Raw genomic sequence first — 23294 nt, 5'->3', positions numbered from 1 at the left:
TATGTTCTTATTTTTCACATGAACATAAAAATAAAAATAAAAACATTTTTTTCCCAAAAAATAAGAGCCTTGTGAAAGACATGCGTAGCACAACTTGTATCGCCAAAAAACTCATGATTTTGAAATTTTAGATTTATAAAGAAATTGAAGTCGGGTTTGTTTTTGCGTTTTAAAAATATTTAAAAATTTTGAAATTTTTTTATTTTTTTTTAAATTAATATTTTTAGTGTTTTTAAATTATTTTGATGCGCTGATATTAAAAATAATTTTTTAAAAATAAAAAATATTATTTTAATATATTTCTAAATAAAATATATTTTAAAAAATAATTACAATTATACTCTCAAATAAATAATGTAAAAATAAAAGACACCCACTGGATATGCTCAAATAACATGTGATGTAGATCTTATCACATAAAATAAACATATTGAGAGGTACCTCACTATTCACACGTGTGTTTTTCAATATATATATATATATACAGGCATTGGGCTCACAGAGTTTCTTCCTAAGCAGTGCACATCATAATCATTATTAGGATATATTTTTAACACGTGTGAGCATATACCATAGAACAAGCATGTGACACGATGAAGATTATGCTTGCACTAAACGCTGGTTTGATTTCCATCACTTTTTCGACAACGAGGTTTTGACGAAATATTTTGTCTCTTTAACTTGGAAGTTTTAAAGAGAGAAATATTGCACTGTCGGCACTGAGGTTATAGTTTAGTCTTTTGACTATGAAGGTGTTTGAGATAGAGATGTGATTGGTGTTTTTTTTTTTTTTTTAGAATTTATATAAAAAAATATGTATTTTTTGTTTTTATAAAATATAATTTATGCTTTAAGAGGATCGTACCTTTTAAAAAAACCAACCACATCTTTAAACCAAACACATAAATATATATGTGGTTCTCTTTACCATTCAATCCTCTACCATAAATTAATATTAAGGATAATTTATTTGAGTTTTTTTTACATAGTAAAAAAAATAGTAAAGTAACACAATTGAAAACTAATATACTTTCACGAGTTGTAGATGACATCTGCGAATAATTTTGAATTTTAAGTCTTGAAACCCCATTTCATCCTTTTTCTCTCCCTCTCCCCCCTCTCACCAATGGCTAGTTCTCTATCTTTCTATTGTCAAAAACACCCTAAGTAGCCCTAAAATACTCATCTTTCTCTAGATTAACCAACGACAACCTCTTTGTTTCTCTCTCTACCCGTGGCGGCCACCCATATTTCGGCTAAAATAGCCACCGCCGGTTACCCTCACCACCCACATTTCACTTTCTAGAGGTATACTGAATACTTCCCCTCAATTAATTTGATGCAATTTATGTTTAATTAGTGTTAATTTGATTTAATTGAATGTTAAAGTTTTGAATTATGAATTAGGCTAACTAGATATAATTCAAGTTGTTAATTAGATATAATTATGTTATTTTGTTAAATAATCAATTATTTTAGGTTGTTGTTGATTGTGAATTAATAAAATCATGTGTTTGAAATGTTAGTGTTGATTTGTGTTAAATTATAAATTAAGTTAATTAGATATATTTTTAGTTGGATAGTTAGGTTATTTTGTTAAATAAACAATGTTATATTTTTAGTTGATAATTGATGCACTTTGATTAACCCCAAGATATTAATATGTTAGAATTATGTTTTGTTGTGTTGTCTGATAGAATGTATGATAATTTAGAAATGTTATGCTTTCATTGTGATATTATTGTCAATACCGATAATGATATCACTTATAATAGAGAAAGCCATGAATTCGCAACTGATATATTAGACATGTCCCTTAACGAATTACCAAGAATGTTACGTGAACGTCTTGACTGAAATATATTTAAAATAAAAGTTGAAATTACTTGAAGGATGTTGAGTTTCTTGAAATAGCATTAGCAAAGATGAGATCGATTATCATGAGAGTGTTGGAGATGTTGGTCCGTCCACGAGCGTCCTGGACCCATCCACGAGTGACTCAAGTCCATCCACGAGCTAGAGTGTTATTGATCCTCCTCACATCTATACGGATATTACAAACCCATCCTCGAGCTGGATGAGCTAGGGTGTTGCTTTAGACCCGTACACAAGTGCTTCAGGCTTGTCCACGAGTGCTCTAGGCCCTTTTATGAGCTGGAAATATTATTAGATATAGTTACATATTATATGTTATGAAAATTATGAATAGATGACGAGTTAATTTAATTTTTAATAAAATATTATGTTGTGTTAATCATCCGTCTAAATGTTTTATTTACGATCGAATATGTTATGTGCTATTTATATGAATTGTGTTTTGATTATAAAAAACTAGTTATTTATGATTGTGTGAATTGCTGTTTTTTTTGGCAAAATAGCTTACTCCAGGATATCCCTGTTAAAGAAGTTGAAAATACCATATGCAACACTCTAGTTGCAATTAACATATGCAACTCACTTGTCATAGATAATATATGCAATAATAAAGTTGTAGATGACATGCTTTCATGTCGTAAATATTAATAATGACTCTTTTAATTATACTAATTTTTTAAATATTTTTATTTTTTTTGTTATTTTATAATTTTATTTTTTAAAATGTACTAACGTACCAAAACAATTTTATTTATTCCTCCGTACCTTTACCTCTGCAACTGTAAATAATTACCTGGGAGTCGTTACTGTGTGTTTCTCATTGAGGTCAATCATGGAACACGATTTGCTTGGGAGTCGTTTGGTGAGGAAAAATAGAGTTCAAGGTGGGCACCACGTTGTCGGTTTGCATTTAATGCCAACATAATTAATTAAATCCACGTGATTCAAAGATATGAAGTGGCCTATTCTTCCTCCACTTGAATTTCTGTGGAACGAAATGGCTTCAGCAAACTACGTTCTCTTCGAAAGTTCCACCTATCCTGATTTTTGGGCGGTATAAATTTCTTGTGAAGGCCTATAGGTCTCTCAAGATTTTCTATAAAAAAATGGTTTCAATATAATAAAGTTTATCCAAAGATAGTTTAAAAAAGCTAATTAAGTTCACTAAACAATCAATATTGTTTATTTAAATTATAAATAAATGCTAAACAATCCATTTACACACACATTACAAACGTTCAACAAAGGTAAATTTAATATGCTAGGAAAATAAAGTTTGATATTGTTATAAATATATCCTCATTGTTTACAATATATATATTTAAAAAATGACATGAAATTATCATATAAAAAATTAACCATTCTAGAAAGACTAATTTTTGAAACATAATAATATATTTTTTTAAAGGAGCCAAATTTATTTAAAATTTTAGGTTATGACCAATTCTACATATCCAATTGCTTTAGTGGTTTTTAGTATGATATATGGTCTAGCTATATATCGCTAATTTATTATTCTATTCAAGTATTTATTAGAGATTTTTAAAGATCCCTATTAGTATTGTACTAATCGATCAGAATTCATTCCAAGATAACAATAATAAAAGATAAGATAGTATTTTATTTTAAATATCTTTAAAATTATCAAGGAAAAATTAATAATATGAATAAATAAATAGTTTAGTTTTTATTATTAACAGTATTTCAGACTATTTTGTGGTACCATAAAAATTAAATCTTTTTTAGACGATCTTCAATACATATCCTCCACTTTAGTCTAATGCATTTAATTAGAGGAAGGAATTTATCTAAATATTAATGCCAAAATTCGAATTCAATATGTCAATGAAAAAACAATTTTTCTTAACCACTTCATGATTCTACGTACGTACACTACTAAGATGTCCGAATATAATGCAATTTTATTGGTCTCATAAGCGTATTATAAATTTTTTAGATTAAATAATAATCTAATCCCCATGTTTTTAATGATATAATAACTTATTTTTTTGGTTTCCCTTGACCATGTATAATTGTTAATTCATGAAAAGCCCTCTTAGTATTTTAGAGCTTGTTTCAATAAATTTTCCATAAATATATAGCCGAAAAGGTATTTTAGAAAGAGAAACAACTAAATTGACGACAACTCAGTCCCTAGTTACTGCTCGTTTAACATTGAAGTTCAATCTGCTTTTTTTGTTAAAATTTAAATTTTTTTGCTTCAAAATAATATTTTTAGTGTTTTTGGATTGTTTTGATATGCTGATGTTAAAAATAAATTTTAAAAAATAAAAAAAATATTATTTTAATACATTCCCAAACAAAAGTATTTTGAAAAATAACTTCTATTACACTCACAAACACCCGAAGTTATAAACATATATAAAAGTATGAGGGTACATTAGGAGGTTTTATAAACCAAAAGGATTAACTAATTAATAATTATTTCTCTAAAAACAAAGGGACTAAATGATAATTAAAAAAAAAACTAAAAGGTGGTGAAAATATTGTTCACCAAGCCACTATTCATCCAGATATGGATGATTGTGGATTGTGACAAAGCTTTATTTTGTTTTGTCCCTAAACTTTTTTTTTAATTATACTTTTATAGACCTAAATTTATGATCAATTTAAGTAAATTTGTTTGTTGAGGAATAACAAGATTAAAAAATAGAGGATAGGGTCAGGAAGACGGAAAGAATGGGAGGCAATTTAAAAAATGAGGTGAGAATTTCATCATTGCCTATTAATTGTAAAAGATTGTTTGATTAAATAAATAAAATTAATTCAAATAAATAAAGTTATTAAACATAAATGGATACATAACCCGTGTTACGATACCAAATATATTAATCTACATCTATCTTTTAATTTTTTCAATTTAATCATTAGTTATTGTCAATGATTGTTTTTTTATATTTATTGGTATAGATAATTCTCGGTTTATTTAATTAAGTTCATGTATAAGTTTTTTGATTTATAATTATGATTTTTTAGTATTAAAAATAGGCTTTGAAAAAGCCTATATATTTATTTTTTGTATTGAAAACAATTTATAATACCTGCGGTGAAGCGCGGATTAGATAGCTAGTTTATCAATTTTACTGAAACACCCTATTAATCATTTTCCTTTCGTATTCTACATGAAGAAAAATAATATTCTTCTTATTATTTCAATCAATGAAAAGATCACAACTTATACTGATGGTTTGCATCAGAATCCTATATTATTGCCTATAATCAAGCCTAATTATTTACAAATAAGGGAACAAATAATTTAACGATTCAATTACAATTTTACTATGAATTTAGTGCTGATTTGGTTTCCCATCTATTTAGTGCGGATTAAGTTTATTGTCTAATCGGTGCTTGATTTCCTTAACACTACAAAATCAGCTACTAATAACTATAATTTCAGTCTAATTATAGTTTACACCATAATTACACAAATATTAAAAATTACTTTTTTAATATAAATAATTAACATTTGTACGGAATAAGAAGTTACGTACTAATATAATTTACTCTAGATATTTGTTTTTAGTGGCTCCAATTCGACATCCGGTTGGATATCTTTTTATAAGTGGTCCTTTTTTAGACGAGGACAGCGGTGGTGGTTTTGTTAATCTTAACTTCGGTACTGTTTGACATTACGTTTGAAATGGAGGTCGGGTAAAATTTATTTATTTTGAACCGTTAGCTTTTCAGCTCTAGATTCCTTGCCTGCCTCTATATATACACAGCATGAATGTCTGAAACACTTCATCACTTGCAGTTTTAGCTGAAGAGAGAGCAGAAAGATGGAAGTAATGCAAGTGCTTCACATGAACAAAGGAGATGATGAAAATAGTTATGCAAAAAACTCGAAAGTGCAGGTCTGCATCCCCTTTTCCTTTTATTTATTCTTATATTTAACAATATGTGCACGTATACATGTTTGCTCGCTCCCATAGTCTAGATGTAACCGATGCCACGTTAATATATATATATATATATATATATATATATAAAAGAAGCAAAAAAATAGATAAAAGGTTTTAATATTCACATGGTTTGGAACAATTTCTCGAGGTTTATCCATGGCACGAAGCTGCTTTTTTTCTTTTTTTAGTCTTGAAGATCACAAAAGTGCAGTCAATATGTGCTACCCTCGGGGCTCTTATAATTGTTTAATTTTGCAGAGCAAGATAATATCTCTAGGAAAGCGAATCAATGAGGAGGCTATAATGCAAATGTTGTGCAGCAATATCCCTGACATCATGGGTATTGCAGACCTGGGTTGCTCCTCTGGACCTAACTCGTTGTCAGTGATCTCCGAAATTACTGATATCATCTATGCCAAATGCAGAGAGTTGGGGCGTCCAACACCAGAACTTAAGGTCTTCCTGAATGATCTTCCTCATAATGACTTCAATTTTATTTTTGGATCCTTGCCAGCATTCTATGATAAATTAAAGAAAGAAAAGGGTTCCGACTTCGGGCCATGCTTTGTATCAGCAACGCCGGGTTCTTTCTATGGTAGATTGTTTCCTAGCAGGAGCTTGCATTGTGTGCACTCTTCTTCTAGTCTTCACTGGCTCTCGCAGGTTTGTATGACAGACATATATACTATATCATCATAATCAAGTGCATGTAGGAACAATCAGCTAGCAAACACAGGGCTGGTTTCGCGTAAGCCACCCAATTCTCCTACAAACAATTAGGCTCGCATCGCATGGTCTTGCATTTTATTGTTTATCTTAATTTGTGCTTGCCGTTTGTTTAGAAAAGAGGTGAATGGGGGAGAAGTGAGGAGAGAGGGCGGCGATTGCGGGGAAGAAAATAACTTTATATATAATATTTATGATATATATTAACTCAATTATATTCAATATTTATTATCTTTCATTCACTTTTCTACCCAAACAAATATATATATATATATATATATATATATATATATATATATATATATATATATATATATATATATATATATCTTGAGGGTATAATTTTCCCCATCCCTTCCCTTCCCTTTTGTTAAAGAAACTGTGAAGGACAAAGCAGTCAAATGATTTCCCTTCTTTATTGCATTTGAGCTTTTTCGGTGGCTTAGAGAATAATTGCGAGTGCAATTAAATTCACCTACCCTGCTGCACAATTTTATCAGTTAAAAGAAAATATTGTTTTGTCATATTTTCAAGTTATTTTTTAATGAAAAGATATCAAAGTAAGTAGTTTTCGAGAAAGGAAAGATCAAGACAATTAGAAAAAAGGGACATATGTCCTTGTTTTAAAAATAAAAATTCATTTTAAAACTATTTTATAAATATAATTGTTTTTGTTTTTTAAATAAATATGATTGTTATTTGTTTTTTTTATAGTTAAAAACTGTCTATAAATATAAAAACATAATGAGTGTGTGTGTGATAGGAGAGATAGGATGCTTTCATTGCTAACTAAAAAAAAAAAAAAAAACCGCATCAATCCTTTGTTAAAATTATGTATGTTTGCTATTATGGTGTATGATATTTATTTTTTAAAAAATCTTATTTGTAAATATATTAAAATATTTTTTAAATTTTTTTATTTTAGTACATAAAAATTATTAAAAATACTAAAAAAATATCAATTTAATATTTTTTAAGATAAATATATTTTTAAAACATAATCAAACACATATGGAAACACGAGGTACACAGGGACTACATACTTGATTGATTTCTTCATCCCATAATTTAAGTGGTCATAAAATCATAGTCTCATTAACAAAACATGTTGAAATATTTTGGCCGAGCATGCAAGTAACTTCAATGAGCTGGCACCGGCCTCTTCCAAATACATGGCTGGTTTATTCCTTAACGAAATATGTTTGATCATCGATGGGCATTGCATTGAAAATCAAGAGAGAGAGAGAGAGAGAGAGAGAGAGAGAGAGAGAAATGATATAAATATTTCATATTGGATAGAGTTACGGATCTTAAATTTATTATAAAACTGTAAATCTTAATATTTTAACGTGAGACAATATCTTTTAAGGTACTAATTAATCAATTAATCTTCTAGTTTCCCTTCTTACCAAAGAATGCTTAATTAAGAAAAGATAGCAATTAATATATGAACAGGTTCCAGCTGGTCTAGAGAGCAACGCGAGGACGGCCATGAACAAGGGAAAGATTTATATATCAAAGTCAAGCTCGCTTTGTGTGTTAGAAGCATATTCATTGCAGTTTCAAAAAGACTTTTCGTCGTTTCTAAAATCACGTTCGAAGGAAATTGTTCCCGGAGGCTGCATGCTCTTGTCATTCATGGGCAGGAGATCTACCGATCCCACCACGGACGAGAGTTGCTACCATTGGGAGCTCTTAGCACAGGCACTAATGAGCATGGTTTCTGAGGTGATTAATTTCGTAATGCTTTAATTTGATCTTGAGTATTTGCCGACAATTTTACATTTAAGTAATTCCTTGAGTAAATCTGCACATTTTCAACCTAGCTAGATTTCATTTCATACCTTTCTCGAAAATAGTTTATTCAATATTTTTAAATTTATTTCACTTAACTTAACGGAGTAAATTATAAGTTAGTCCTTGCATTTTTGATAATTTTATAAATTAATTACTCTATATTTAAAAGCATAAGTTAGTTCCTCGACCAAAATTAAATGTTCTTTTAAAAAAATTTGTTAATTTTTTTGAAATGCATTTTTAATTTTATATGTGGCAGGTAATTAAAATTAGAAAATTTATTGACAAATAGATATAATTTAGATTTCATTTCATACCTTTATCGAAAATAGTTACAATCGAATAAGAAAACATAAAATCTTAATAATACTATTCTTTAAAAAAAAAAAACAAATAGAATAAGTAATATTTCATTAAAAGTACAGATATATAATAGTTTTACCCCTTAACATATCGCTTTATTATGTTGACTTCGATAGAAATTTTAAATTGTGATTATTTAGCTGAAGACGTTTTCTATAGAAATCCAAGTATATATTAGAGGATAATGCCTCCCAAAACTTTTCTCATATATTCGTAACTCAAGAGAAAATGGCTTTATAGATACCAAGCCTGACTTTATGTTTAAGTTGATCTAAATTCTTGTTGCCGTGATGTTTTCCATTTGGGATAAGCATCTAATTAAGTAAACGAATAAAGTCGGTGTATAACAGTTTATTTATGCCAGCACAAAATGCATAACCAACTTGGGAATGGAACCACAACATATATATATATATAAACATCAATTAAGCTAGCTTTTGTTTTAATTTTGGCGTTGACTAACCCTACAGGGGCTCGTCGAGAAAGAAAAGGTCGATTCCTTTAACGCCCCCTACTATGGTCCATGTGTGGAAGAAATGAGGTTAGAGATTGAAAAGGATGGTTCTTTCAGTGTCAATCGGCTCGAGACCTTTGAAATTGACTGGGATGGAGGTGTCGACGATGTGGACACCACGTCTGGGGCAGCATTACGTGGACAGAGAGTGGCCAAGACAATCAGAGCTGTCGTGGAGTCGATGCTGGAATCTCATTTTGGGAAGGACATAATGGACGAATTATTTCGAAGGTATGGAGAGATGGTGGAGGGTTACTTGTCAAAGACCGGAACCAAGTACACCAACTTGGTCATTTCAATGGTTAGAAATTAAGGGCTAGGATATTGCAGAGTATTACTTGTACAAGATTACTCGAGTAATAAGAGCTTCATGGCATAATGTCTTTTAAATGCATGGTTGTAATTTATCGTATATTTAGGGTACTTGGTTCGAAATCTTGGATTTGGAACAATAATTGGCACAAGGTTTGCTTGTGTCCATGTTATAGCGACTTTTAATTGTCCCAATTAATTTTTATAAAATCAAGATTTGAAACATGAAGATTTACTGGATCTAGGAAAAAAACAAAAGCTATATGATTAATTAAAAAAAAACAGCTACGCTCTTTACGTCAACGGGGATGTTTGCATTTCCGGCCAGCGATAGCCAAAATGCCGACACCCATTTTCTCGGCCGTACACTACGCTATCTAATTTCAAATATTTATGCCAGAAAGGAAATAATACGGCCATACCAACATAGTTTCATGTTTCACTTCCAAAAGTAGAACAAAACGCTGCCCCTTCTTCCGTCTACGAATTCTTCCCTTTGTTTCTACGCTGTGCTTCTTCTTGGTGCCTTTCCATTTTTGTATATTCTATTTGTGAAGCTGCTAATTAAGGTGCCATGATCAGATAGCAAAGGATGATATCCCACCGGGTAGTTGTGGATTACCATTGATTGGAGAAACCATGCAGCTCATGGCAGCCATCAATGGCTGCAGAGGTTCTTATGCCTTCGTTCAAGCTCGCCGTTTAAGGTACTAATAAACTTTATTGAATTGATGTTGGAATGTTAATAGCTCAGTATTAGATCAGGATGATCGGTCTTCTATTATTATTATTATTATCATGAGAGAACTCGAATCTCTTAATATAACGAAATTAAAGGAAATAATAGAAAATTGAAAAAAAAATATTTGCACAAAGATATTAAATTAATTTTGAATATTACAGGTATGGAAATTGCTTCAAGACCACCATATTTGGAGTGACACAAGTTTTTGTTCCGAGTACCGAATCAGCTAAGACGACAATCTTACATGACAATTCGGGAAAATTCACGAAAAGATGTATAAAATCAATTGCAGAGATTGTGGGGGATCAAAGCCTACTATGTGCTTCTCGTGAACACCACAAGTTCAATATCTGTTTTCGTCAAATAGTTTGATGAACTGATTGTGAAGAATCTTGACACTTGGGAAAATGTTGGCATAATCACTATACTTGGCCAGGCACTCGAGGTTAGTTAGGTTAATATTAATTTATATTCCTACCAGCTCAAAAATTATTTCTTTAATTCTCTCCCTTGTTTCTTTCTTTATATTGTGCTTATCTCTTTTCTATTAAATAAATATTGATGATTATCATTTGAGCACGATAAAGTTGTAGAGTTAAATATTATTATAACTTTTGATCAATTGAATGTGATTTTCTTTATTATTTTATATGTTTATCTCTATATATCTTATTAAATAATTACTGGTAGTTATATTTTAATAATTTATGATGAATATTATAATCCCTTTTTTCTTAAAAGAATACAATTAATTACATTTTTAGTGCTGTACAAAGTGATCACGGAATAAATAATGTTTGATATTATAATAATAATTGTTTTTTAAAATGATTTTTTTAAAAAAATATATCAAAATAATATATATTTTTATTTTTTAAAATTTATTTTTAACGTAATATATCAAAATAATCTAATAAAAATAAATTTTTTAATTTAAAATAAAAAAAGTTAAATGTTTTAAAAAGTGCGGCTTGGCCGTAAATATAAACAGCCCCTTAAAGGGGGAGCTCGTGCAGTCCAAGCATTTTCCTAATCTAGTTACTAGGCCCATATATTTTCCTTCTTATGTACGCAGCTCAAGAGCACATTCACGTCAACTGGAGCTATGATACCATAGCATTGTTATTATTTCAGGACGAGAGAAACAGAGACGGTAAAGACAGAAGAGACGATATTAAATAAAATAGAGATATAATTGTGTTTGATAGTAATATATAAAATAAAATAATTATTTTTATATTTTGTTTGGTTATTGTGTACAAGATAAAATAAAATATAAAAAAAATTATTTAACTGTTATTATGTATTATTATTAAACTTATATATTTTAAGAAATAATTAGATATATATATTTTTAGTTTAGTTTATATTAAGTGTTGAAATTAATAATATTATAATAACCTTAGTTATAAAACCAAAACTGACTTGACGGTTTGACCCGTGACCTGGACTGATTCGAGTTTAAGAAAGAATAAAGAAATGATTGATTCGGTATGGCTTGGTCAAAAACTCAGGTCAACTCGAGATAAAACACGGGGTAAAAACTCATTGACTTTTTAGGAAAAAAAATTTTGTTCAAAACAAGGTTGTTTTGATTATTTTTTTAAGAAAATATGGGGTAGGAATAAAAAATAATAAATATTGTTTGTGAAGACATATCCTCTATTTATCTTCTATTTTAAAAGTACATAAATTCACTTTAAAATTGTCTTAATGATAGTTTTATAAACATATTTTATCTCCATTGTTTTTATTCTTTTTATTTCGGACAGTAAATAAACACTACAAGCTTGATTAGTTGACCCACTTGATATTTTTATGGGCTTTAGTAAATTTCTATGGCCCGAATAGAGAAGCCCTTAAGAGGCTAATTTTTTGTACAAAAGCAACCATAGGCCAATTTGAAAGCCTAGATCACCGCGTTTTTCTCAGGAAATCTCATTTTGAATCCGAGAATAAAAACTAAAAAGCCATGATATTGATCTTGGTATGTAATTGTTGCAGATAACCTTCAAAGCCATATGCAGGATGTTGATGAGCTTAGAGGATGGGCAAAAACGAGATGTGCTGCAAGAGGACATAACTCATGGCTGTGAAGCAATGCTCGAGTCCCCATGAGGTTTCCCTAGACTAGATTTTACAAAGGCCTTAAGGTAATCTACCAATGAAGTCCATCAAATCATAAATGAGCTTCGAATGTTGTGGGCTTGAGCTATATTAAATTCCTTTTAAGTCCAAATCCGAGTGTCACTTTCTGATGCGGTGAACTTGACAATCCTAAAAAAAGGATGCTGATTCAGGCCAGAAAAAGGATCGTGAACACCCTGGACTTGATCATGGCTGCAAGAAGAAGATGCTCGCAAGGCAATCAAGAAGATGAAAAAGTAGGTTCTGATGATGCTTTTATGTTGACAGGCACAGAGATAAAAGATAACATCTTGACCATGATTATTGCAGGTCAGAAGATAGCTTATACCCAGATTTGCTGTTGCACCGTTTCCTTTTAATATCTTATATGCTTAGAAATGTAAATCTATGAAGCTTGACAGGTTAGAATTAAGGCATCATAGTTTGTATATGTAGGTCAGGATACAACAAATTAAATTACACTAGGGATAATTTGTATTCCTTTTCACCTTCAAGCTTCAAGGCATATATATATATATATATATACCGGGGGTAATTTTGTGCAACTCGTTAAATGACATTGTGCTTCTTGTTTAATAGGAGCAGGCAGAGAAACTTCACCTTGCAGGAAAAAAATTCACTGTGTGTGGTGTTCTCTCATGGTCAAAAACAGAACAAAATTTAAAGATAAAATTTAGGATAAATAGCTCATCTATTTTTATATAATTGGATAAACCTCTAATATGCTCCTATATTTTTCATTGTGTTTGCTCTATCCTATATGTTATTTAATCAAGTTTTCCACCAAAATTAGAGTTTTCATTCCAAATTTTTTCATAAAATAGAAGAAAGGAATGAGTCATTTACCCTAAAATTTGTTAAGCTTTAGAGAAAAAAAAATTCCCTTTCTTGAGAGACTCTTGGTGTAATTAGTTGAATTTTGAAATAAAAAATAGTAGATGGCAAACAGCCGCTCAAAGAATCGTTAAGGATGGCATCTATAGCACCTTGGTTTCACTTGAGGGGATGAAGCTAGGAATTTCTTGCAGGCCTTGCCAGCCCCCCTAATTCCGCCCCTGCACACTATGATTGTTTGATTTAAGGATTGTTTCCTAACACCAATAAAGCAATCCAATTTCACCTCAATAAATTTACGAGTCCTTTAGTGTTTTTGCTCTCATCATAGGATTTAAAATAAAAAAAAAAGGGGTGGAAAATTAATGTTGATGCAAGGTAAATACACCTTGACCCTATTATGTACGATGACCCCAACAAGTTTAACCCTTCAAGGTTTGATGTGAGTTCAGCTATGGTCAAATCTGATTTAGTTTCTCTTCTCTTTTTCCCATCTCGCAGTAATTAAGTTTAACCCTTTAGTGTTTGAAGAGTTTGAGCTAAGACTAGAGATCGACAGGGCCTTTCTGTTTTTCATATACAGGATGACAAAAAGCCATGCAGCTTCTTAGCGTTTGGGATGGGTTGGGAGCAAGGACCTGCCTGGGAATGAACATGGCTAAAGCCATGGTGCTAGTTTTCCTTCACCGTCTTACCACCACTTACAAGTGAGTTTTCTTTACCATCAGTCTGACTTAACAATAGATTTGAGATTTTTATTTCACATTTTTAAAATGAAACTAACATGCGCAAGTACACATAAGCAATCACTATGCAGTACTACAATAATTTAAATTTTTAGGGTTTAATTCAATTAAAAAACCATTCCAAATAAGTATTTTCTAATCGGGTCAATAAAATCATGAAAAAAATAATTTTTTTTTTATTTTAGGCTTACCTGAATCAACACACTATTGTTTTTTAATCTTTCTAAGATTAGATATTAATTAGCAATCCAATTTATTCTTTTTTTTTTTTTGGGATTGATTCTTGTTTATATCTTCTTGTTCTTTATTTTATAAAAAATGCTAAACATAATTTATTTATTTTCTCAGCTGGAAGGTGATAGATTCAGACTCAAGCGTTAAGAAATGGGCATTATTCTCCAGATTAAAAAGTCGCTGTCCGGTTCAAGTAACCCGTATTAACAATAGAAAGGATGTCACCGCGACTCGTGGCTCTCAATAAATAAATTCTCCGTAGACTATGGACTGTCCAAGCTGACTCAAAGGGGGAAAAATGAAGGCTTTCGGATACTTGGCTTATTGGGTGGTTATTACTGATTGAAGTAAGAATTATGCAGGATTCTTACCAAATTCTTAATATCCAATATAATGTTCTTGAATTCTAGTCTAATAACAGCTTTCTTTGTTTCTCATTACATGTAAATATGGCAAAATAGGTGAGTTGTAGATACATGTAAAGTTATTAAACCCCATTTCATTTTACTTAAATTAATTAACTTGAATGAATAAAATAAATAATTAAAAAAAAACAAATTAGATCAACAGACAGACACATGATCCCTGTTGGTGAACAAGAAGCATGTAGGAAAATCAGACAACATTTGCAATTCAATCATGAGATAGATGCTGCGTATCTATGCAATTGATTAAACTCATGGCTTGATCAATTTCTTAGAGGGCAAAAGCGTGCCACGATAATTTTAGGTAGCATAGGGCATGCCTTGATAATATAATCTAATCAACCATCACCTGCCACAGCTTCCATGTTAAATTAAACGAGTGTCTGTATCTGCTAGAATGAATCAAGACAGGGCTTGCACGCAGGGACAAGGCACGCAGTTTTGACTCCTTGAGGGAGAGAAAAATATTCACCCCCCATTCTATTTTTCTCCATGGAATATCTCTGAAGCCATGTCCCTTTGCAATTATTATTATAGGGAGCACTGTGTTGATTCTAACAAATTATTCATCACCAACAAGTTCCTGTCCAAATTATCATATAATGCCTGTGTTCCCCGACCACACCATGACTCCAAACTGGATGAAATACACAGATTTTATATACTCCAATAATTGGCTGGTGGACCTGCGGTTCATGATTTTATAAGTTGGCTCTGCATGATATAAAGTGGACAAATAATTGTTTCTTTTTCCTGGCTTCGTTACATGCCGTGATTACTAGAATAGGGCATTGTTGGTTCTTTGACATGAGCCCACGATTGCAGCTCCTTTTCGCAACATAATGATCCAGTTTGGATCAAGTCCACTCGTCTGCCTACCACTACTTTGTTACTAAGTAATGCTCCTCTATGATTTTCTTGACGTGGGTTAAAATACACAACCTATATATAAAGGCAAGAACACAAAGGTTAAGCTCCTTAACTCACGCACACACTACTTTCTTTGTCACAATACTCATGGCATTAACTAAATAGAAATGGACATTTCGACTAAAGAAGATCTCTGTGTGCAAATCCATGGCTGCCATGCCATCATGGTCTGCAAGTGATCATTCTTCTGTGGCTTTTCCTAAAGTGATACCATTTTTTTTTTCTTTTTAATTTCTTAAGATGTTTAATACTAAATACTTAGGGGAGCTGTCCTATCATTCAATTTATCATCTACCTCATCATCACTTGCTGAATTACTTTTCAATAATTAATAAGCTGCCTAGATTTCCATTATATATATATATATATATATATATATATATATATATATATATGTTTCTTCAATTCAAACAATGACAGTACTGATCGGTTTTTGCTGTTTTCCCCACCATCCAAATACGACCAGGCTATTAATATTTAAGCATAACCTAACAAATACAGATATGTTAAAGACAATTGGAAAGTATAGACTCGGCAGTTGAGTATCTTAGAAACAATTATGGGGGGAAATTGTCGCTATATATATGTTTTGCTCAAGATTTGTTGCAATTTCAGGTTGCAACATGGATTCAATTTCTCATCCTTGACACTTGTTGTACAGTTGATGATGTTGACTTAACTTTATCATATACCTTTTGCATGTGTGTAAGGTCTGCTTTAATTGTCACCAGCTTAATGTAATCTAGTGCTCTTGTCAAATCCACCAGTACAAAATGCCAGCAGGTGTGGCCGGGAGGGGGGGGACCCGTTAATCAATGAGAGTCCATTTTGTAATTCTAAAAGAGAAAATGGGACATCTTGTTTTTTTAGTTTAGTATGGGTGTCCGAGTTAGTTTGCGCGTACCTCGACTAATTTCACGGGTCTTGAAGTTAACGACCATGTAAACCTCCAGTGGCCATCATATGAGCAACCACAGGGCTCGAACCTGAGACCACAGAGAGAGCAAATCTCTTGATCCCAAACTCTTACCGAGCAAAATAAGACATCTTTCTTATTTCACTTACATGACTCACATAACAGCAAGTAAGCAGCACCAGCAAAGGAAGTGACAAACCAAAGAGACAAGGTTGTGTGTGCTTCGAAAAGAAAACTTGAGTATAAGATAAATATATAACAAAAAAAAAAAACGTAGTGGATTGTAGCTTTAAAAATATTGTTTTGCTCATACTTAAAAAACTCAAAACACATGGTCGTATCATTGGTATTTAATTGTCATTGTCAAATTAATAAGGGTTAAAGAAGTCTGGCATTTTACGTGAACAATGTAATAACTATCATACCTTCAGAAGTTAAAAAAAATTAAAGTTGGGGGTAAAGGCTTTTTGGTATTTTTACCTTCAAATACACAGTTAAATAATCATATTTCCCTTGTATTTCTCAAAAACAAAACTAGCAGCTAGGGCTATTTGAGTCTTTTTCATATATATATATATATATATATTATCAATTGAAATAAGGGACAATTAGTTCTTTGAATAAATATAAAATTAATAAAAAATTGCACGCTAGTAGCTGGAAGGCGCCCGTATTATTTGGGCGGCACATAAGACGTCTCTGGATGTTCAAATGCCACTGTCAGCAATGATGATGGAAGTGGAGAGTTGTCCTCTACACGATGACTTGACGCATGTCACCGGCGAAGGTTAGTTGATCTCCAGTGAATGTTTTTTCTTTTCCTCCACTTCTCTTTCCACACCTTGGTTTTCACCCCGGCCCTGATAAAAATAAATATGTCCTCTAGTTGCTGTTTACTTTAATTTTAATCCTCATTCTTTTTATTGTTATTTGCTTTGTTTTTAATGCTTTTTAAAGTTTTTTATTCTCGATTTCATCCCTATACATTTTATTTTATTTTATTTTATCAAATTTGATCATAATTGATTCTTTTTTAATACTTTTCTTGAATTGTTTTTTGTTTCAATTTCATTCCTAAATATTTTATTTCATTTAATTTTTTTATTCAATCTTGGTCCTCATTTTTTTATTATCATTTTTTTTATCTATTTTTAAATTTATTTTATTTTCAAATTTAGTCCCTGATTATTTTCTTGATTTAGTTCTTATATCAGGATTGGTCTTATGACTCGAGTCACTCATTTCAAAGATTATCTTAGTTTAACACCGGGTTTTTTTAGGTCATTTTTATTTTATTTTATTTTGCAATTTTATCATTGGATATTGAGGCTTGAGCTTTATTATTTGTTACACTTTCATTTATTTGGGATTATCCTAATCTCATATCCATGGTTGTGGGATGGTGGAGTTAACCTGAGTCAATCAAGTTTTTTTTGGCATTTTTTTAAATTATTTTTTTTTATTTCATCCTCTAACATTAGGTTATTTGGCCTTAGACTTTGTTATTTTTTTCATTTTTCTTTCTATGGAGTTATCCTGGATCGCCAGTTAGTGGAGTTAACATGAGTTGACTTTGGTTTTTTACGACTCTTTTACTGATTTAACTTTAATATTTTTTTCTAGGTCTCATTCTGAAAAAAAAATATTTTTTTATCTCGATCTCACGTCATAAGTTATGGGTTAATCAAGTCAACTCGTGTTGACTAGATTTTGTTTTTTTAATAATTTTTAAATTTTTTCTTTCAATTTCATTCTTTGACATTAAATTATTAGCCTTGAGCTTTGTGATTTTTTCTTATTTTCTTTTATGTGTGGTTATCATGGGAGGCAGGTTCATTGGGCTAACCTAGGTTTACCCAAGTTTTTTTTTTCGACATTTTTTTAATTGATATAACTTCAATCCTTTTTCTAGGTTCTTTTTAAACAATTTAATTTTTTTTTATCATGATCTTACAATGCAAATCACAGGTTAGCTGAGTAAACCCAGGTTGACCCATGTATTTTCTTTAATGTTTTTTTTAGAATTGATTTTTTTTTAATTTCATCATTTGATATTAAAGTACCGTTTGTTATTGCAACATGGCTGTGCTTTTCAAGAAAAAATATTTTTTTTGCTTCAAAATAGTTTTTTTTATGTTTTTTGATCATTTTGATATGCTGATATCAAAAATAAATTTTAAAAAATAAAAAAAAATATTATTTTTATTCATTTTCAAAAGAGAAGCTCTTTAAAAAATAACCACTACCATAATGCCAAACAGTACCTAAGTTATAAGGACTTGAGTTTTGTGATTTTTTTTACTTTTCTTTATGCGAAGTTATTCTGATCTTATATTCTGGGTTGTGCATGAGAGAAGGGGGAAAACCCTTGCAAGTTCCAGGTGTTAAAGGAATTGAATTAGTCAAGTTAATATGGGTTAACTTGAGTTATCATTAATTATCTGAACATCTTTTTTTATGTTAGGAAAAAATTTATCCGGCCCGCGGCTTACAGCAAGCCGCCTATCTAATTATCAATAAAAGACTAAAGGGTGTAATTAAACAAAATATTAAAGATGTGGTTAATTCATTATAACAATGTTTACAAAATATTATTCATTATAATAATATTTTTTTAGTTTTTTTTAAAATTCATCCTTTAATATTAGGTTATTTTGGAAATTATGCTTTGTAATTTTTTTATTTCTTTTTTATTTGATTATATATCAGTTTCATAGATTTTTTCCCTTGATTTCAACCTTCAACATTGGATTGTAGTTTTTTTTTTTAATTTTTTTTCAATTCTATCTTTTAATATTGGATTGATTAGGAATTAACTTTCATAATTTATTTTAATTTATTTTTTATAGAATTATTACGGTTTCATAACTTGCATAGCAGGTTTGATAGGTTAATTCAAGTCGATCTAACATATCATTGTATCATATTTGAAAACAAATTTCATTTAATATATATCATATTTTGAGGTTATAATTATTTTTTAATTAAAAAATACATTAGCAATCAGATAATTTTTAACATTTTAAAAAAATTAATCCGATAACGCATTGCTATAATCTAAGTAATACATAGTTTCTGTCCGCATTACTTTACTTTTCTCTTATGTTCATTTCATGATGTGGTTATTACCTGTTATCAGCTTCCTTTCAGAAACACGGAGTTCTCATATCCACAGAGACCACGGTCCACCACATCATCGGACAAACATTCATGAAAATACAATAAAATAAAATGAGTAATATTTCATCCATATTGACCATTTCCCCTGGTGTTTCAATTGCCAAAATTTGTATCTCAAATTAAAAAAAAATCCTTCAAACAATCTTTTCCCACAATATAAGATAAACATGAATAGAAAATTAATTAGAAATCATCTTTACTAAATCTGGTTTAGACTAAAGAGTTGATTCAAGATCTAATCAAGTCATTTTTAACCTGGGTTTGGGTTAAAAAATTAATTTATAATTAATTTGGGTAATATAATATATCAATTCATGATCCAATTAAAATATAATTTAATTTAAAAAACTTTGCAAACAATTTTTGTTTTAACCTTTTTTTTTAAAAAAAAAATAATATATTTTTTATTGAGTAAGATCACCTCCTAGACCAGGTCATGGGTACGATAGAAATGGTGTGTAAATTATCAATTACCCGGGGAAGCATGGTTTTGATGCTATGGTACGGGGGGAAGAGGTGCTCCGAAGTCCAAAACAAAATGATCGAGATGAATATTCCAATGGTAGAATATTGTATATGGTGTCTCGAGTCTGAATGAAAATTTTGTTTAAAAATATAGTTAAAATTATGTTTTTTAAAAAATTTAATTTTTAATATTTGTAAGTTATTTTAATATATTGATATTAAAAATAAATTTTAAAAAATAAAAAATATATTTTAATTTGTTTTCAAATAAAAAAACATTTTAAAAAACAATTATTACTACCCTTCCAACTAAACATCAAAGATCAAAATGCTGATTATAATAAAAACAAGAGACCTCTTGCATCCCTTGTGTTGCAGAATTTCCACAACAAGTGGATAAGAGCAAAGCTGCCTCATAAAGAGACCTTTAATTGTATACAAGAAATTGAAAATAAAATCTCCCCAACCCCACGTCAATGGTATTTTTTAACACCAACGCAAACAAAATAATGACTCAACCCCCGTAGGACCCAGTGATTATGAAACATAAAGTAGATTCGAGAATAGAAAACACTGGGAAAAAGAGGTAGAATAGGAATGACGATGACATTTCCCGAAGGGAAAATGTAGAGGAAGGAGATAGCTATAACTTTGCCTTCGTTATGAAGAATTTATATCTCCTCTATAGATGAATCACCCACTAATTCAATAATTACGCAATTATGAGATAATTCATTGAAATTAAGGTCTTAATCTCTCTAAATACGCTCTAAACCCTAGCTAATCTGCCCTTTCATTAGAGAAAGGGTGATTTTTCACTCGTGAAGATCCCAAACTTTTGAGGGTAAAAGATGCTTTTATTTTTAGGAGAACAGGAAATAGACAAAAACAAAATCTGACAACCTAATGGTTTTTCAATCAATGGCTGTCCAAACTACAAATTAAGGTTTCTGAAGTGAAATCTGAACATCTGAGAAGAAGTTATAGTTTTATGTTTCCGAATACAAGATGTCGTTCTAATTTCTTACATATATATGGTATGGAAATTGCAAACACCCTCCTCTTTTAACTGGTAATAATCAAGTACTGCACTGAGCAGGGAGCAGCCATCACTGTCATGTTCTGTGCACCTAAAAAAGCTGAAGAGATGGCAACATGGAAGCTAGAGCCATCAACATACCGAAAAAAAAATTAGTCTATAAAGTCTGGAGTTCATCCCTGTCTCCTTCCATGTCATGAATTGCATTTCTGACCACAAGAAAATCAAGCACAATTCAAACTGAAGATTTCCCATCAGCTTGAAAATTCCAGAAATTAACATAAATAACAAAAAAAATAAAAATTAAGAGATGAAAATTATAATAGTAATAAAAGGGAAATCATGAGTAATACAAGAAAGTCATTTCAGAGTTACAATTCCATATATTTAAATCTTATTTGTATCATAATTATGGATATAAAGACTTCAAAAAAAGACAATAAAATTAAGGATTCATGAGATTCTTCAATTTTAAAGATATTTATTACTGGCAATCCAAGCGAATTATGCATCATGAATCATAAAAACCATCTCGATTTTATGGTACCTAATTATCTTTATTTTCCACTAATACTGCTAAATATTAATTAATTATCTATAATTAATAGCTAAATATTCTTCCTTTTCCTCACTTGACAAAGCAATACTTTCCTCTCTCAAAATCTTCTTCTTAGTAGCAATAAATCTCTCAATTGTAAGCCTAAACTCGTCACTATTCATCTCCAGCATCGACTTTCTCGCGGCCCCCGGAGTATCATAATTAAGGCCACCAGTACGGAATACAGTCAACGTCTCCCTTCCAATCTCCGTCTCCGATCTTCGAAACTCTCGTGGATATTCCCTTTTCTCTTTCCCATGTTTCTCTGATAGCGTCCTCCTGAAAAACTTCTCCTCTTTCACCACTGTAAGATCACGAACCGGATTTTTTCCCATTTCATCAACATTGGCAGCATCGTTAGTTTTCTCGCAGCAAACAATTTGTTTTTCGTCGTCGAGTGTATCTTTCTCACGAACTGGATTCTTCTCTTCTGCTTGAACTGGTTCCTCTTGCAGCAAGGAAACAACAAACTGTTTGTCCTCTCCGGTGGTTGTTTTCCACCGAGGAGAGGAGGTGGAGAAGGAAACGTACTCGTCATAGATATCGGTTTGGATTGGAGTGTCGCTTTGGTCATTGTTGCTGGGTGTTGTAGATGAAAGGTAGACGACGATTAGAATAAAAACGTTTGCAAGCACAAAAGCATAGATTTTCTGGTTAAAAAAGGAGAGATAACGAGAGGCTGCATGTGTTATGACAGGGAAGCAAGAGAAGGAGCACCAAAGCAAGACTAAAGCTCCCACAGTTTCCAAGAAGCAGTAAAGGTTTCTCTTTCTGTTGTACCTTCTCATAGCATCGGCTTTCCCAGCCTTCACTTTGTCAAATATTTCAAAGGAACTAGACATTTTTGGTTTGTGGGGTTTTGATCTGAAAGAAGCCAATTGATAAGGAACGGCAATCGGAGGCTATGAAAGAAACATAGATATAGAGAGAGCGAGAGAGTAAAGAGAGCTTGTAAGGGGCTTTGGCGTTGCTCGGAGAAAAGGGTTCTTGCAGAGAAGGAAAGTGAGAGAAAATAGGGATACAGAGAGGGCTAGCAGGGATTCTGACTGAGATAGCTAACTCTTTTTTGGTACAGTCTTGCCTTATTGGTCTGGTTCTTGTTGAAGTTCTTTGAGGAAAGTTGAAATTGTAATACAGAATACAGATAGATCTCTCGGGAGGTGGGAGGGGAGGGAGGCTTTTATAGAGAATAATTAGTCTTCCCAGTCTATGATGCAGAGATTTATAAATGCGAACAAAAATTAATTAATAAAGGGGAGAGAGTCTGAACAACGAGGGCCGAAACTTCGACCAGAAGAGGGTCTATGGGCAAGTATGTGCAGAAGAGATGCATGGCATGGACAATTGGCACGGAAGGTCTCCATCAACTGTTGTGTCGTGGCCTTTAATCTCTCCATATTTAATATTACTCCTTCCTAATAGTGGGCTGTCTGTTTTTTTTTTATTATTTCTTTTACTTTTTTTTCATAGTTTCTCATTTTGATAGAGGACACGTGGATTGCAATCTTGCCGTTTTCCATTTTG

General features: G+C 31.2%; 2 protein-coding genes across 3 annotated transcripts; one reads left to right on the top strand and one right to left on the bottom strand.

Moving 5' to 3' along the window:
• The first annotated feature begins 5596 nt into the window (after window positions 1-5596).
• On the top strand, window positions 5597-9735 carry LOC7454371 (probable jasmonic acid carboxyl methyltransferase 2). Of its 2 annotated transcripts, none has more exons than XM_024601368.2 (4): window positions 5597-5750; window positions 6057-6254; window positions 7980-8252; window positions 9155-9735. In XM_024601368.2, the coding sequence occupies exons 1-4, from the start codon at window positions 5676-5678 to the stop codon at window positions 9509-9511; spliced, it is 903 nt and encodes a 300-aa protein (XP_024457136.1). In that variant the 5' UTR covers window positions 5597-5675; the 3' UTR covers window positions 9512-9735. The 2 variants fall into 2 exon arrangements, with proteins under 2 accessions (XP_024457136.1, XP_002307671.1); XM_002307635.4 differs by having other exon boundaries at window positions 6057-6461.
• An 11898-nt stretch (window positions 9736-21633) lies between these two features.
• LOC7454369 (uncharacterized) lies at window positions 21634-23070 on the bottom strand. The gene has a single exon (XM_002306846.4). It carries the CDS (start codon window positions 22610-22612, stop codon window positions 21764-21766), a length of 849 nt encoding a protein of 282 aa, XP_002306882.1. The 5' UTR covers window positions 22613-23070; the 3' UTR covers window positions 21634-21763.
• Window positions 23071-23294: the final 224 nt, after the last annotated feature.

The sequence above is a fragment of the Populus trichocarpa genome, chromosome 5 (assembly GCF_000002775.5).
Source record: "Populus trichocarpa isolate Nisqually-1 chromosome 5, P.trichocarpa_v4.1, whole genome shotgun sequence".
In the NCBI taxonomy this organism is placed as follows: Eukaryota; Viridiplantae; Streptophyta; class Magnoliopsida; order Malpighiales; family Salicaceae; genus Populus; species Populus trichocarpa.
The sequence above is the reverse complement of the archived record's forward strand: the minus strand, read 5'-3'. Positions and strand labels throughout refer to the sequence as shown.

What these genes read in the sequence shown, in the direction of transcription:
- LOC7454369 (XM_002306846.4), bottom strand. Translation starts at nt 22,612, where the DNA reads ATGTCTAGTTCCTTTGAAATATTTGACAAAGTGAAGGCTGGGAAAGCC.
- LOC7454371 (XM_002307635.4), top strand. Translation starts at nt 5,676, where the DNA reads ATGGAAGTAATGCAAGTGCTTCACATGAACAAAGGAGATGATGAAAAT. An exon ending in GTCTTCACTGGCTCTCGCAG is followed by an intron (nt 6,462 to 7,979) that starts GTTTGTATGACA and finishes ATATATGAACAG; the next exon opens with GTTCCAGCTGGTCTAGAGAG. An exon ending in TAATGAGCATGGTTTCTGAG is followed by an intron (nt 8,253 to 9,154) that starts GTGATTAATTTC and finishes CTAACCCTACAG; the next exon opens with GGGCTCGTCGAGAAAGAAAA.